Source organism: Saccopteryx bilineata, chromosome 2, assembly GCF_036850765.1.
Source record: "Saccopteryx bilineata isolate mSacBil1 chromosome 2, mSacBil1_pri_phased_curated, whole genome shotgun sequence".
Classification (NCBI taxonomy): domain Eukaryota; kingdom Metazoa; phylum Chordata; class Mammalia; order Chiroptera; family Emballonuridae; genus Saccopteryx; species Saccopteryx bilineata.
In genome coordinates, this window is record NC_089491.1 from 229,488,093 (window position 1) to 229,503,552 (window position 15,460).

At 40.2% G+C, this 15,460-nt stretch overlaps 1 protein-coding gene across 7 annotated transcripts in view; it reads right to left on the bottom strand.

Moving 5' to 3' along the window:
* Nucleotides 1-15,460, bottom strand: part of ITSN1 (intersectin 1) — a 234,736-nt gene that overhangs the window by 99,101 nt on the left and 120,175 nt on the right. For all 7 annotated transcript variants that reach the window (XM_066259466.1, XM_066259465.1, XM_066259461.1 and 4 more), the window contains 5 exons: nucleotides 11,139-11,401; nucleotides 7,850-7,999; nucleotides 7,621-7,761; nucleotides 2,246-2,333; nucleotides 38-177 (listed from right to left, as the gene is read on the bottom strand). In XM_066259466.1, coding sequence (XP_066115563.1) covers nucleotides 38-177; nucleotides 2,246-2,333; nucleotides 7,621-7,761; nucleotides 7,850-7,999; nucleotides 11,139-11,401 — 782 coding nt within the window. The remainder of the gene's footprint in view (nucleotides 1-37; nucleotides 178-2,245; nucleotides 2,334-7,620; nucleotides 7,762-7,849; nucleotides 8,000-11,138; nucleotides 11,402-15,460) is intronic.

The window sequence follows — 15,460 nt, forward strand, 5'->3', positions numbered from 1 at the left end:
GGTAGGACACATGTGGAGGAACACAGGGAACAGTTACCTTCAGTTGATTATTAAAAGTATCAATCTCCTGCAGTTTTGACCGTGTTTCTTTCTCCACTTCATCCAGTTGGTCTCGGAGCTGCTGGCGTGCCAGCTCTTTCGCTTCTAAGGCTCTTTTGAGCGTGAGGAGTGAGTCTCCTATTTCAGAAAAACATTGTAAGATAGAAACAAACGGGCAACAAGAAAACAGTTTTTAATATTCTTTTCAGGTATGGAAATTCTTGTCATTAAAAAGCAAAAGGGCAGACAAATTTAAAAATAAACACCCACTGGCCCTGGCTGGGTGGCTCAATGGATAAAGCATCTACCTGGCGTGCCAAGGTCACAGGCTCGACCCCAGGTTAGGGCACAACCATAAGCAACCAATGAGTGCACAACTAAATGAAACAACTAAGTGGAGCAGCAAGTTGATGCTTCTCTCTCCCTCTCTCACATCAATGGAAATATTGTTTTAAAATAATATAAATAAATAAAATCACCAGGTTTGTATGAAACCATAAAAAACCCTGAGTAGCCAAAGAAATCCTGAGAAAAATGAAACTGGAGGTATCAAACCACCTCACTTCAAATTATACTATAGAACCATGATAATAAAAACAGCATGGTATAGGCAGAAAAACAGACAGACAGACCAATGGCACAGAATCGAGATCCCAGAAATAAAACCACATATATATAAATAATCTTTGACAAAGGAGCCAAAAACATACAGTGGAGAAAACAAAGCCTCTTCAATAAGCGGTGCTGGGAAAACGAAAAAGCCACAAGCAAAACAAAGAAACTTGATGAGGTCACTAGTTCGAAACCCCATGATTGCGTGGTCAAGGCACATATGGGAGTTGATGCTTCCTGCTCCTCCCCCTGCTCTCTCTCTCTCTCTCTCCTCTCTCTCTGCCTCCCTCCTTCCCTTCCCTCCCTCCCTACCTTCTCCTTCCTCTCTAAAATGAATAAATAAAATTAAAAAAAAGAGACTTGACAATCTCTTGTCCCCATGCACAAAAATTAATTCAAAATGGATCAAAGACCTAACTATAAGATCTAAAATAATAAATTACATAGAAGAAAACATAGGTACTAAACTTATGGACCTTGGCTATAGAGAACATTTGACCCCAAAGACAAGGGAAGTAAAGGCAAAAATAAATAAATAGGACTATATCAAACTAAAAAGCTTCTGTACAGCAAAAGAAACCAACAACAAAACAAACAGGCAGCCAACTACATGGGAGATGACATTTGCAAACAGCTCCGATAAGCACTTAATATCTAAAGTATATAAAGAACTCACAAAGCTCAGCAACAAGCAAGCAAGCAATCCAGTTAAAAAATGGGGAGAGGACCTGAACATATACATCTCCCAAGAAGACATACAACTGGCGAACAGACATATGAAAATGCGCATTTTCACTAGTTATTAGAGAAATGTAAAACTACAATGAGATACTATTTCACACCTGTTAGATTGACTGTTATCAACAAGACAGGTAATAACAAATGTTGAAGAGGCTGTAGTGAAAAAGGAACCCTCATTCACTGCTGGTGGGAATGTAAACTGATACAGCCATTATGGAAGAAAGTATGGTGGTTCCTCAAAAAATTACGAACAGAACTAGCATATCGCCCAGCAATCCCTCTACTGGTTATCTACCCAAAACACTCAAAAACACTGGTACACAAAGAAACACGCATCCCCATGTTCATCACAGCATTAGTCACAGTGGCCAAGACATGGAAATAACCAAAGTGTCTCATGATACAGAATTGGATAAAGAAGATGTAGTATATACATAAAATGGAATACTATTCAGCCATAGGAAATGATGACATATTGCCATTTACGACATGGATGGACCTTGAGAACATTATACTGAGTGAAATAAGTCAATGAGAAAAAGCTAAGAACTGTATGATTTCACACATAGGTGAGGTATAAAATTGAGATTCAGGGACATAGACAAAAGTGAATTGTTTACCAGGGGGAGTAGAGAGTGGGAAGGGAATAAAGAGGAACAAATACACGGTGACAGAAAGTAATCTGATTTGGGGTGATGGCCACACAACACAATTTAACAGTTCAAATGCTATAGAGATGTGTACCTGAAACCTATGTACTCCTATTGATCAATGTCACCCCATTAAATTTAATTTTCTAAAAATAAATAAATAAAATAAAAATGGGGGAAAATAATGAAAAACAAACACCTACTGTGCAAACTGTTTTGCTGAACTTGTTTTAACTGGTCACTGAGTATCTGTTTTTCTGGAATAAGTCTTCCAAGCATCTGCTGAGACTCCTGGGAGAGAAGGAGGGAAACGACAATGAACAACGGGGAAAAGTTCCATGTCTAAATTAAACATCTAAGCAGACAGAAGTCAGTTTTCTGTTCCTCAAAGATGCTTCTAACCTCATCCCAAGTCCTCTATGGCTGAAACTATTGAATCGCTAGTTAGGGCAGTTCCTGCTTTATTCCCAAGGGGTTAACTATTTGCCAAATGCTTTTTGCTGAAATAAAGTTAAGACAGTCATAGCTCCTTTGATATTTCTTAAATTTTTTTTAACTTACTGCCAATTATAAAATGTATTCAGCAGAGAAAACTAAAAGTAATGATCTCTCAGCTGTGAGGGGATCAAATGTGAATGCAGTGACTCTGTAGTCTGTAAACTATAGTTTAACAGGAATTACTCCATTTGAACTTTGATACCTAATAGGACTGCACTGAGGTTTACCATATACCTGAACTTGAAAATACAAATCAAAGAGATTTTTAACAGCTAGAATCTTAGCTGCCACAGGTTTTTCCACCACTCAGGATGGAGCTACAATTTTAAGAAGCTACATAAAAAGTCTTGAAACAACTATTTTTTAATGGATGTAAGAAAAATACCAAATCACACAGAACAAAGTATTTGGAGTTTTCATGGATGGCTTGTCAAGCACTATATTTGCATCAGTTTAGCTCAAAGTGTCCTATACAGTCCGTACACATTTCAGTAAAATGACAGCCTTTCACATGTATAATAAGGAATATTTAACTTCTATTTTTACCTTTAATTTTTAAAAAAGATCTCTATAGGTTGGCTCAGTGGTAGAGCGTCGGCCTGGCATGCAGGAGTCCCAGGTTCGATTCGCAGCCAGGGCACACAGGAGAAGCGCCCATTTGCTTCTCCACCCCTCCCCTTCTCCTTCCTCTCTGTCTCTCTCTTCCCCTCCTGCAGCCAGGCTCCATTGGAGCAAAGATGGCCCGGGCATTGAGGATGGCTCTGTGGCCTCTGCCTCAGGCACTAGGATGGCTCTGGTATGCAACAGAGCGACGCCCCAGAGGGGCAGAGCATCGCCCCCTGGTGGGTGTGCTGGGTGGATCTCGGTTGGGCGCATGCGGGAGTCTGTCTGACTGCCTCCCGTTTCCAGCTTTGGAAAAATGCAACAACAAAAAAAAAGAAAAGATCTCTCTATATATTGATTTTTGGTTTGAAAAACAGAAATACTTCATTTATTTTTACAGTGACAGAGTCAGAGAGAGGAATAGATAGGGACAGACAGACAGGAACGGAGAGAGATGAGAAGCATCAATCATTAGTTTTTCGTTGCGACACCTTAGTTGTTCATTGATTGCTTTCTCACATATGCCTTGACTGGTGGGCTGCAACAGACCGAGTATCCCCTTGCTCGAGCCAGCGACCGTGGGTCCAAGCTGGTGAGCTTTGCTCAAACCAGATGAGCCCGCGCTCAAGCTGGCGACCTCGGGGTCTCAAACCTGGGTCCTCTACATTCCAGTCTGACACTCTATCCACTGCGCCACCACCCGGTCAGGCAAAAAACAGAAATACTTTAAAACTTTCCTATCAGAGGCTAAGAACCCTTCGTCAGGTATTGTATGTATCTAAAGGTACAACCACCTTTAGACATTGATGAGCTTGTTGTGTTACAAATCTTTGTGTACTATGTGTCTGAATAGCAGAGATTTATTAGCTTAACAGGGAAGATTTGGAAGCATCTTCTCATACGAATAATCCACACTTACACACAAATCTGAACAAAACAGAACATATATATCAGATTGTTTTTCCAAAAAGAGTCAACTAAGCATCTCTGACCTCCCTAGATGAAGGCAAGGCCTCTTACCCAATAACAAAGTTTCTTTCCTGAACCAGGACAAACATTTAAATACCAAGAGGAAGTCTGGCTCAGATCCCTCAGGCCGTTTTTTTACTTACATAAATGTCACAACTCACATTTCTAAAATAAGTCACACTAATGGAAAGGGCTACCTGGCTGATTTGCATAGTGAATATCTGCTAATTCCAGAAGGAAAGAGAACCAATATCTCATTACCTACTATGTACCTGGATTTCTTCAAACCATGTATTATTTTTTATTTTACCACTTTGTCAGGGACCCTGATTTGTATTTTATTATCAATAAAGGAACAGGCTAAGTGTCCACCTTAAATAATAGACATGTGTTTGGTCACAGAACATTTAGTGCAATGATAAATCAGCACATGGTCTTCACGCCTACATTCTCCAAGGGAATATTTTATAAACAGAGCTGGGATATAGAAGAATATACTTTTAAAAGGTGTGTGCATTTTAAAAGTATTTTCAAACAATTTCTAGCAGGGAACATCTGACACAATTTACATTATGTCATATTCTAATGTCTCTAATTGATTAGGACTTCAAAGTACATAAAACAACAATTGACAGAACTGAAAGAAAAACACAAAATTTAGACAAATGATAGGTTTCAATGCTCCTCCCTCAGCAGCTGAAGGAAGTCACCAGTACCGAGCAGGAGACACAAACACATGAATCAACGTAATCTGACTGACATTTATGGGGCACTCCACCCAGCCACAACACAGGGCACATTCCTTACAAATGACGTGAAACAGCCACCGAGACAGACTGTATGCTGAGCCATGAAGTAAATCTCAATAAACTTAAAAAGGATTGAAATCACACCAAGTATGCTCATAGATCATAACATAAATAAATCAGTAAGGTATCTGGAAAAAAACCAAATATTCGAAAACTAAATAGCATAATTCTAAATGACTCATAAAAAAAATGACAAAGGAAATTAAAAAAAGATTTTTAATTGAATATAAAAATACAACATATTAAAAATTTCTGTAATATGGCTACAGTCATCCCTCCCTCATACCGTGGTTCACTTTTTGCAGTCTCACTGTATCGTGGATTTTTAAATTATATATATCTAATGAAAAAAATTATATATATCTAATTTTGTATCGTGGATTTTTCGCTATATTGTGGGATTTAGCGGTATATAGGTTTTTTACATACTTATTATTTTAATTATTTTTGCAGTAAAATAGGCAAAATAAGTGTGGGAAAGGTTAGTAACAGTGTGGGAAAGGTTTATAAGAGTGTGGGGAGGGTTTATAAAGCCTTAAATATATATAAATAATAAAATAAATATAAGGTTGCTACTTCGCGGATTTTCGCCTATGGGGGGGGGATCTGGAACCTAACCCCCGCTATAGACAAGGGACCTATGTATCACAATGCTTAGAGGGAAATTTACAGCTTAAAATGTTTATATCAGAAATGAAGGACAAAATTCAATTATGTAAACTTCTACCTTATGAAACTAAAAATATGGCGCAGTGGATAAAGCGTCAACCTGGAAATGCTGAGGTCGCCGGTTCGAAACCCTGGGTTTGCCTGGTCAAGGCACATACGGAAGTTGATGCTTCCAGCTCCTCCCCCCCTTCTCTCTCTCTCTGTCTCTCCCTCTGCTCTCTAAAAGATAGAAAAAATTTTAAAAAGCCTTGATAAATAAAATAGAAAAAGAAAATACCACAGAGAAAAATCAATAAAAACCAAGATTTATTTTTTAAAAACCAAATCAATAAAACCAATAAACTGCTAGCTAAATGATGGAGAAAAGAAGGAGGAGGAAGACAAGAAAGGGAAGAAAGGGAAGGAAAAAGAAAAGGGAGAGGGGAAGGAAAAGAGGGAAGAAGAGGGGAAGAAAGAGGAAGAAGGAGAAAAAAATACAAATTTTCAATATCAGGAATGACAAGTGACATCACCACAGATACTACAGACTACTGAATAATAAGAGAATACTATAAACAACTTTACACAAATAAATTTGATAACTCAGATGAAATGAATAAATTCATTGAAAGAAATGATCAAAACAGACTCAAGATGACACAGAAAATCTAAATAAGCCTTATAGCTATGGAAGAAATTTTATAATTAAAATTCTACAAGGCCCTGGCTGGATGGTTCAACTAGTTAGAGCATCATCCCGTTATGCCAAGGTTGCGAGTTCGATCCTTAGGGCACATGTGGGAAGTAACCACTGAATGTCGTTCTTTCCTCTCTTTCTTTCTAAAATCAATCAATAAAATAAAATAAAGTTCTACAACACAGAAGCTCTTAGTCCAGAAGGCTTCACTGATGAATGCCACCAAAAATTCAAAGAAATACCATTTCAACACAAACATTTCTAGAAAACAGAAAAGGAAAGAATACCCTCCAACTTATTTTTGTATTCATTACTCTGACACTAAAACTAGACAAGGCTGTTACAAGAAAACTATAAACTAATATTCCTCATGAATTTAAATGAAAACATCCATAATAAGAGTAAAATAGTTAAGTGGTAATCACAGGTGAATGAATAAGGAAATACTACTCAGAAATGAAAAATAACTACTGATTCACTCAACAAAGTGGACACGTCAAAATCATCATGCTGAGAAAAAGCTGAGGTAAAACTCATGAACTTAAAAGATAATAATATGTAGAACAATATCTACATGAATTTGATACCTGCCCTCCACTCAACAACTGAAACCAGGTGATAGGACAGCTTAGTGGTCAACTTTGCAAAGGTAATAAAATGAAAGTGGAACTCCATTGTCCCCAACTTTCTCTCTCTACACGTACATCTCTCATACTCTACCTGCAAGTTAAAGTGCATTTCTTCACTGTCATTATCATGGTAAAGCCAGAGCCCTGGGAAGGATGACAGGTCCTACATAATCCAGCCCCATCTGCTCCATCCAGTGGTGTCCTTGCTGTAGCCTGAGTCTCAAGAGACCAACTACAGCCTCAGGACTGTCTCATTGCGGCTTCCCTCCTAAGGCCGCTCTGCCTGACACCCACAAGGCTTTGCTGTTCATCGCTGAAGTCTTTAGTCAAACAGAACCCTCCCCAAAAGGCATGTCCTCATCACCTTATTTAAAATCGCAGCCCTCCCTATACCCAAGACTCTCTCTTCCCCACTCTCTCCAGAGTACTTTTCATCATCTAATGGAGTGTATACTCGACTTGCTTTGTTAGCATCTGTCTGCCATGCAAGTAGAAGGTAGGCTCTGAGAAGGAAAGGTCTTATTGCAATTGCTCTCTGCTGGCTCCTCAGAGCCGACAAGAGCGCCTGGACTGGCATGAAGCAGTACTCAACAAATGTGCTGAGTCTGTTAACTCGACAGCCTGTTTTCAGGCAAGGACCTTACCAACGTCATCGTGACATCCCAGAGCCTAGCATATGGTAAATGCTGGTGCTGGCTGAGCATGTAAGGGACATACTTTCTCACCTGCAGCTGCTGCTGAAGATGGGTGATTTCAGCAATCCTCAGCTCTCTGGATTTGTTTGTACTTTCAATTTCTTGCCTTTGGGTGGTCAGTCGACATCTGATATCTTGAAGTTTACCTTCAAGTTGATGCTTTTTATCATTCTTTAACCAATGAAAAATAATAAGAATTATTACCTTTTTAATTGTTCAATGTTAATATATTCCCAAAGCATAATCAAACTTCACTCACTAGAGCTTCTAATTCAAATTCCAAAGTCTTTTTCTTTGCTTTCAGTACAACTATGTCTTCTTGTTCTTTGTTTCTTTGGTTTAGTAGCTCTTGTCTTCGATTTCGTTCCCATTCCAGTTGCCGCTGCCTTTCAAGTTCTCGCTTTGCAGCCTGTGACACACATAAACAGAGGATTTATTGATTTTTCGGTTCTTAGGCGATTCAATGTCGCTTATAAAGGTTAAATGCTAGTAAGTCATTTCTTTTAGGGATGAAATATTATTAAACATTATAAGAAATTCTGTTACAAAACAGCAAAATAAAACTTATAGAAATACAGTATTCCTTCTAAAGGAAAATGAGAATACTTAGAAAGGCTATTATATTTATATAAGAATAGGCAGATTCATTTGACGGATGGAATTCAATTGCTTAGGCCTTCAAGAATATTGATGCGCTAAACAAAATTGTTCCTCCTTATTTACTGATTCAGAAAGAGCAAGTAGCGCAAGTAAAATGTCTTAAACCTAGTAAAATCAAACCAAAACCCCATGAACAAAACAAACAAAACTCTCTTCCATCAAATGAGAAGTTACTATAGGTCTCCCTCTTTTTCATAGTTTGCTGTTCGCCACTTCACTTTTAGGAAGGACCTACATTACATTAGTGTCTATATTCACTAGCGGAAAGAAATTTGAGAGGATTTTAGCTTCTACAGAAAAAAAGCAAAAAACAAAAATAGCGTTCAGTGCTTGTTCTGCAGAGAACGGCTACAGAGACAGCCAGCACACCGGGCAGCGAGAAGTGACCCGGCCGGCTCCTTCCCTAGGAAGCACACTCAGCTCTCAGCATCTGGCCGCCAGGGTTCTGAGCTGTGTCTGTGAGCACCTGGGCTTTATCTCCACTTATTTTGTGCACTGTTAGCAAGAAGTGCTTGTCCTAAGGTGTCAGAAAAGCCTAACAGCAGAGTTCATGAGGGTGTTATGCTTAGCATAAGCTAGACATAATTAAACATATTTGGTATAATGTGATAGGTTATTTTGGGGGTTTGGAAACACTCAAAAACTTTCCCTATAGATTAACAGTAATTGCTTTGACATTTTACACCATTTAGGCTCACAAGGGATTTCACAGACACATTCCACTTTTGGATAGTGAGGTAAACCTGTATTTATCTCAAGTTTTTTTTGTTGTTGTTTTGTTTTTGTATTTTTCTGAAGCTGGAAACAGGGAGAGACAGTCAGACAGACTCCCACATGCGCCCGACTGGGATCCACCCAGCACACCCACCAGGGGCGACGCTCTGCCCACCAGGGGGCGATGCTCTGCCCCTCCAGGGCGTCACTCTGCCGAGACCAGAGCCACTCTAGCGCCTGGGGCAGAGGCCAAGGAGCCATCGCCAGCGCCCGGGCCATCTTTGCTCCAATGAAGTCTTGGCTGCAGGAAGGGAAGAGAGAGATAGAGAGGAAGGAGGGGGTGGGGGTGGAGAAGCAGATGGGCGCTTCTCCTATGTGCCCTGGCCAGGAATCGAACCCGGGTCCCCCGCACGCCAGGCCGACGCTCTACCGCTGAGCCAACCGGCCAGGGCCTATCTCAAGTTTTAAAACTTTGGACTTCTATCACCCTAATCATTCATTTCCTCTTTACCATAGCAGGTCTGGAATTTCTCTGGCAGTGTCAGCTCTCTTCAAAGATGACTGGTTTGGTAAAGTACCTGTCAAAGCTCTGACACTTTATTGGAATTGCTTTTTAGTCACCTGTCCTCCAACTACCCTGTACATGCCTAGAGGACAGGTGGAGTACCTAGTCACCATCATTTCTCTAAGAATTCATGCCTGGTATATGGTAAGAGCCCACTAAATAATTCTAAATAAATACTCTAAAATTTTTTCCTTTATACTTTTTTAATGATTAAGGGAAGGTATCTACATTTTGGCTGCCCATTCTGGAAATTACAATCCTGTTAGAATCTGTGTGCATCTGACTGAATAAAAGGTAGCAGATGGCCACAGGTTTTCTAAAGCAATCATTAAGAGCTAAAATTACAGTATTAATTTTTTGAACCCCCCACTTTAAAACTTTTAAAATTCATTCACACAAGAGAATGGTAGCATTGCTTCTGCAGCAATATACTAAAACTGGAAAGACAGACAAAAGATGAGCTGGGCCCCTATACAGGTATGGTACCAAATTTAGGAACCCTTCCATAGAATATAGTGAACATTTCCTAGACATTTTTTTTAATACATAGGTTTGATGGTTCCATAACACATCATCTATACACTGCATGTGTGTTCACCATCCCAAAGCAAGTCTCCCTCCATCACCCTTTTCCCCCCTTCACCCATTTCTACCTCCCCTATACCCTTTTCCCTCTGGTGACCACCACACTGTTGTCTGTGTCAATGAGGTTTGTTTCTTTTTACCTAATCCCTTTACCCAACCCCGAACCCCCTCCCTTCTGACAGCTGTCAGTCTGTTCTCCCTATCTATGAGCCTATTTCTATTTTGTTAGTTTATTTTGTTCATTAGATTCCACATATAAATGCTTATGGTACTTGTCGTTCTCTGACTGGCTTATTTCACTTAACATAATACTCTCTAGGTCCATCCATGCTGTTTTTTAAAATGAAAAAAAAAGGGAGGTGCAGAATAATATAAATGATACCATTATAGTGGTTAAAAAAAATTACACTAAATCTCAAATCTTTCCACCACATCAACCTTTATATTTCTCTCTCTATATAGAAATGCAGAAAAAAAAAGTCTGGGAAAATGCTTAACTGATATCAGTGGTTTGTTTTAAGACTGTCTTATTAAAACTTATACATGAATGCACATAGAAAAATTATTCATAATAGCTCCAATGTAGAAACAACCCAATGTCCATCAACTGATAAAGGATACAGAAACTGCAGTATATTTAGGCAATGGGATATTCTTCAGCTGTAAAAAAGAACATACTACTGATTTGTGCTATAGCTTAGAATAGATGAACCTTGAAAACAGTAAGTGGGAGCCATACACAAAAGGCCTCTTACTGTAGGCTTCTATTTGCATGAAATGGTCAGAAGAGGCAAACCTAAAATGACAGGAAGGTAAATAGTGGAGGGTGAGTGCTGAGGGGAGAGCAGGGTAGGGCAGTAACCTCTTAACGAGCAAGGAAGTTTCTTTTTTGGGGTGATGGGAATGTTCTGGAATTACATAGTGATGATGGTCTCACAACGTTGTGAATATATTCAGGTTGCTGAACTGCAGAAAGAAGAGACTACGAACACATTAGGTGAACAAGTGCACGTGCTGCCCTCACCTCCCGCCTCTCAATCTCCTTTCGCCGCTCCTCCTCCCGCTGCCGCTCCAGCTCCCGCTGCTTCTCCAGCTGCTTCTCCAGCTCCAGCTGTCGTTTGCGCTCCTGCTCCTGGCGCTCACGCTCCTTCCTCTCCTGCTCCGCCCGCTCCAACTGCGCCAGGCGCTCTTGCTCTTTTCGCTGCTGTTCCAGCAGCGCCTGTCTCCGTTTCTCCAGTTCCAGGTTACCGCGCTCAAAGTTCTCACGCTTCTTATCCTCAAACGTTACTTTGAAACAAGAAACATGAGAAGTCATGATAGTCAGCATGCCATTGTGGAAGGAAAAATCCAATGGAATGTTTGAATTTGTAGTATAAACTCACACCAGGAGTCCCTAAGCCTTTCTGCCGGTACCTTTGTTAGAAAGCACTGTGGCAGTGCCCTTCACTGAGCGTCCTTACTACATACACACTTAGCCCCTCCACGATGAACTCTGTATGGCGGTGTTCAAAACACCCAACACCGTTTCCAGAAGACTCTTTCCATAGCAATTCTACATAATCTACAGCAATCTCCTCTCCTTCATGTTACTCGATCTGTCTCCTTCTCCGTGACCTTGATTCAGCAGGAATGACCCCCCACATCTCCTCTGTATCACGAATCTCTGCCTCTCTCCCTTTAGCTTACAAGGCACTGATGTGTCCATTCTAGCAAGACAGTTTCAGAAAGCAGAGGTCGAAAGTGAGATGTGCTGTGTTTCAAACACACTGAAAAGCAGGCTGTGCCCTAATCATTATGTAGATCACATTCAATAAATAATTTTTTCTAATCCATTATTCAGTCTCCTACTTGAGAACACCAATTATGAATTTTAGGCCAAGTCCATAATTGTTTTTCTCTAAACCTTGCTACCGCTTTATTTATACCCACTTTATTTTACTTATTTTTAGAAAACTTCCACCCTCCACGTCTCTTACTATGTTTTCAGCAGCGTCTGTTACTCAGTTTTGTTTGCTGCACACGCTTCTCCTTGGATGCAGCCCCAGACAGGAAGTTCTCACTGCCAGCCTCTGTGGCATGCATTCCCATTGTTCCCAATCTATTTCAAGAGCTGTCACTTCACACTTTGTCTTCAGATCTATAGCTGTGAGCATCCTATCTTGGCGTCTTTCCACATTCTTATCTGGCCCTCCTGTTGCAGGCGGACTTTCCTTGCACATTCAGGTAGGCATTAGCTATCAGATGGTAAGCACGCTCTGGTTTTCATGTTCTTCTTGCTCCTTTAGGAATTTCAGAGTAGGCAGCAGCCCTTTTACTCAGTCACCTTAAAATTGAAAGTCCCCTTGCCTGACCTGTGGTAGCGCAATGTATAGAGCAACGACCTGAAATGCAGAGATCACTGGTTCAAAACCCCAGGCTTGCCGGGTTGAGGCACATATGAGAAGCAACTACTACAAGCTGATTCTTCCTATCCCCCCCTTCTCTCTCATTCTCTAAAATCAATAACTATTAAAAAACAAAAACCTGAAAATCCTCTCAGCCTCAAAAAGGAATGACATACTGGCTCCTGCTACAATGAGGATGACCCTCAAAAATATGCTCAGTGAAAGAAGCCAGACATAAAAGGTCATCCATTGTATAATACTATTTCTATGAACTATCCAAAGCAGGTAAATCCAAAAAGACAGAAAGCAGACTGGTGGTTACCAGCAGCTCAGAGAAGGGAGACTGGGGGAGTGCCTGGGTATAGAGTTCTCTTTTAGGGTGATGAAAGTGTCTCAGAATTAAGATGGTGGTGGTTGCACAATATTGTGAATGTAATAAATGCCACTGTTATGAATGAAACATGCCATTAAAAATTCATATGTTGAAGCTCTAACCTCTAAGTAGTGGTATTTGGAGGTAGGGCCTTTATAATTACTATTAAAATAAGGCCATGAGGGTGTGGCCCTCATGATGAGATTAGTGGCCTTATAAGAAGAGGCAAAGAGAGAGCTTTCTCTTTCTCTGGGCACACAACCAGGAAAGGCCGTGTGAGGACATAGCAACAAGGCAGCTATCCACAAGCCAAGAAGAGAGCCCTCCCCAGGCACTGAATTGGATCGCATCCTGATCTTGGACCTCCTAGACTTCAGAACTGTGAGAAATATATTTCTGCTGTGTAAGCCACCCATACTATGGTATTTTATTTGGGCAGTCCAAGTTCACTAAAATAGCCATGAACTGTATAGTTTTAAATGATCAATTTATGTTATGTGAATTTTATCTCCAAAAAAAATCCTGGAAGTCCTTATACATCATTTATTTATTTATTTATTTGCTTATTTATTTAGTGACAGAAACAGTGAGAGACAGAGAGAGGGACAGACAGACAGGAAGGGAGAGAGATGAGAAGCATCAATTCCTCGTTGCAGCATCTTAGTTGTTCACAGATTGCTTTCTCATATGTACCTCGACCAGGGGCCTATAGCAGAGCGAGTAACCCTTTGCTCAAGCTAGCAACCTTGGGCTCAAGCTAGTGAGCCTTGTTCAAACCAGATGAGCCTGCACTCAAGCTGGCAAGCAACCTCGAGGTTTGACCTGGGTCCTCTGAGTCCAGTCCGACACTCTATCCATTGCACCACCGCCTGGTCAGGCCCTACACATCCTTTTTTTTTCCTCAGAAGCTTTATTTTTTAATTTTTTTAAATTTTAATGGGGTGACATCAATAAATCAGGGTATATATATTCAAAGAAAACATGTCCAGGTTATCTTGTCATTCAATTATGTTGCATACCCATCACCCAAAGTCAGATTGTCCTCCGTCACCTTCTATCTAGTTTTCTTTGTGCCCCTCCTCCTCCCCCTCTTTCCCTCCCCCTGCCCCCCGTAACCACCACACTCTTGCCCATGTTCTCTTAGTCTCATTTTTATGTCCCACCAATGTGTAGAATCCTGCAGTTCTTGTTTTTTTCTGATTTACTTATTTCACTCCATATAATGTTATCAAGATCCCACCATTTTGTTGTAAGTAATCCGATGACATCATTTCTTATGGCTGAACAGTATAACATGGTGTATATGTGCCACATCTTCTTTATCCAGTCTTTTATTTTTTTTTTTTACAGTGATTAAAGCCTTTAAGCAAACTCTTGGCCAATACAGCAAGAATCTATAAAAGAGTAGTGTCCTTAACAAGTTCACCAAGTCCAAGTTGGCCCCAACACCATGCCAAGTTCCTATACATCTTTTAAATTACAACATATGACCTTATTTCTGATATAAATAAAGCACATTACTAAATGGCTGTTGAAAGAAAAAAAATCCACAAATACAAAACTCTGATGAGTCTTGGCTGGGTAGTTCACTTGGTTAGAGCATCATCCAGATATGACAAGGCTGCAGGTCTGATCCCCAGTCAGGGCACACACAAGAATCAACCAATGAAGGGACGAATAAGTGAAATAACAAATTGACAAATCGATCCCCCTCTCTCTCAAATCAATCAATAAATATTTAAAAAAAAACTGATGTCATTGCCTGTTCAAAACTTTATCAACCACCAACAGATTAAAAAAAATTCCAAATTCTAAGAATTCTTGTCCTTATTTGCTGTGAATCTTTTTTTTTTTAAACAGAGACAGAGAGAGAGTCAGAGAGAGGGATAGACAGGGACAGACAGACAAGAACGGAGAGATGAGAAGCATCAATCATTAGTTTTTCATCATGAGTTGCAACACCTTAGCTGTTCATTGATTGCTTTTTCATATGTGCCTTGACAGCAGGCCTTCAGCAGAGCCAGTAACCCCTTGCTCGAGTCAGCGACCTTGAGTCCAAGCTGGTGAGCTTTTACTCAAACCAGATGAGCCCACGCTCAAGCTGGCGACCTCGGGGTGTCAAACCTGGGTCATCCGCATCCCAGTCTGACACTCTATCCACTGCACTACTGCCTGGTCAGGCTTGCTGTGATTCTTTATTCCAATTATTATTAACCTAAAATGTTCCTCCATTCCACTTGTAAGCCATGACTGACCTCAACTGTGTCCTCTTCCACAGAAATTTAATTCCCTGTGTCTTTGCCAGTCAGTGACAGCCAGCCATGAGTAAGCTCTGCTGTGCCTCTGTAATACTGCCTTCAGGAATTTATCACACTTAATAGACTGCTTTGATGACTGTTTATATGGATGTCTTAAAACCTCAATTATATTATAACCTTCTAGAGGATAAAGACCATGTATTAGTAAAGATTCTTCACTGTACACACCTGCACAAAGAACATTTTCAATAAGTGGTTTATCAGTGAACAAAAAGAAATTTAGTTTAAAGAGGAAACCGGGAGAACTAGTGTCCTGAGCAGGTCACTTTAA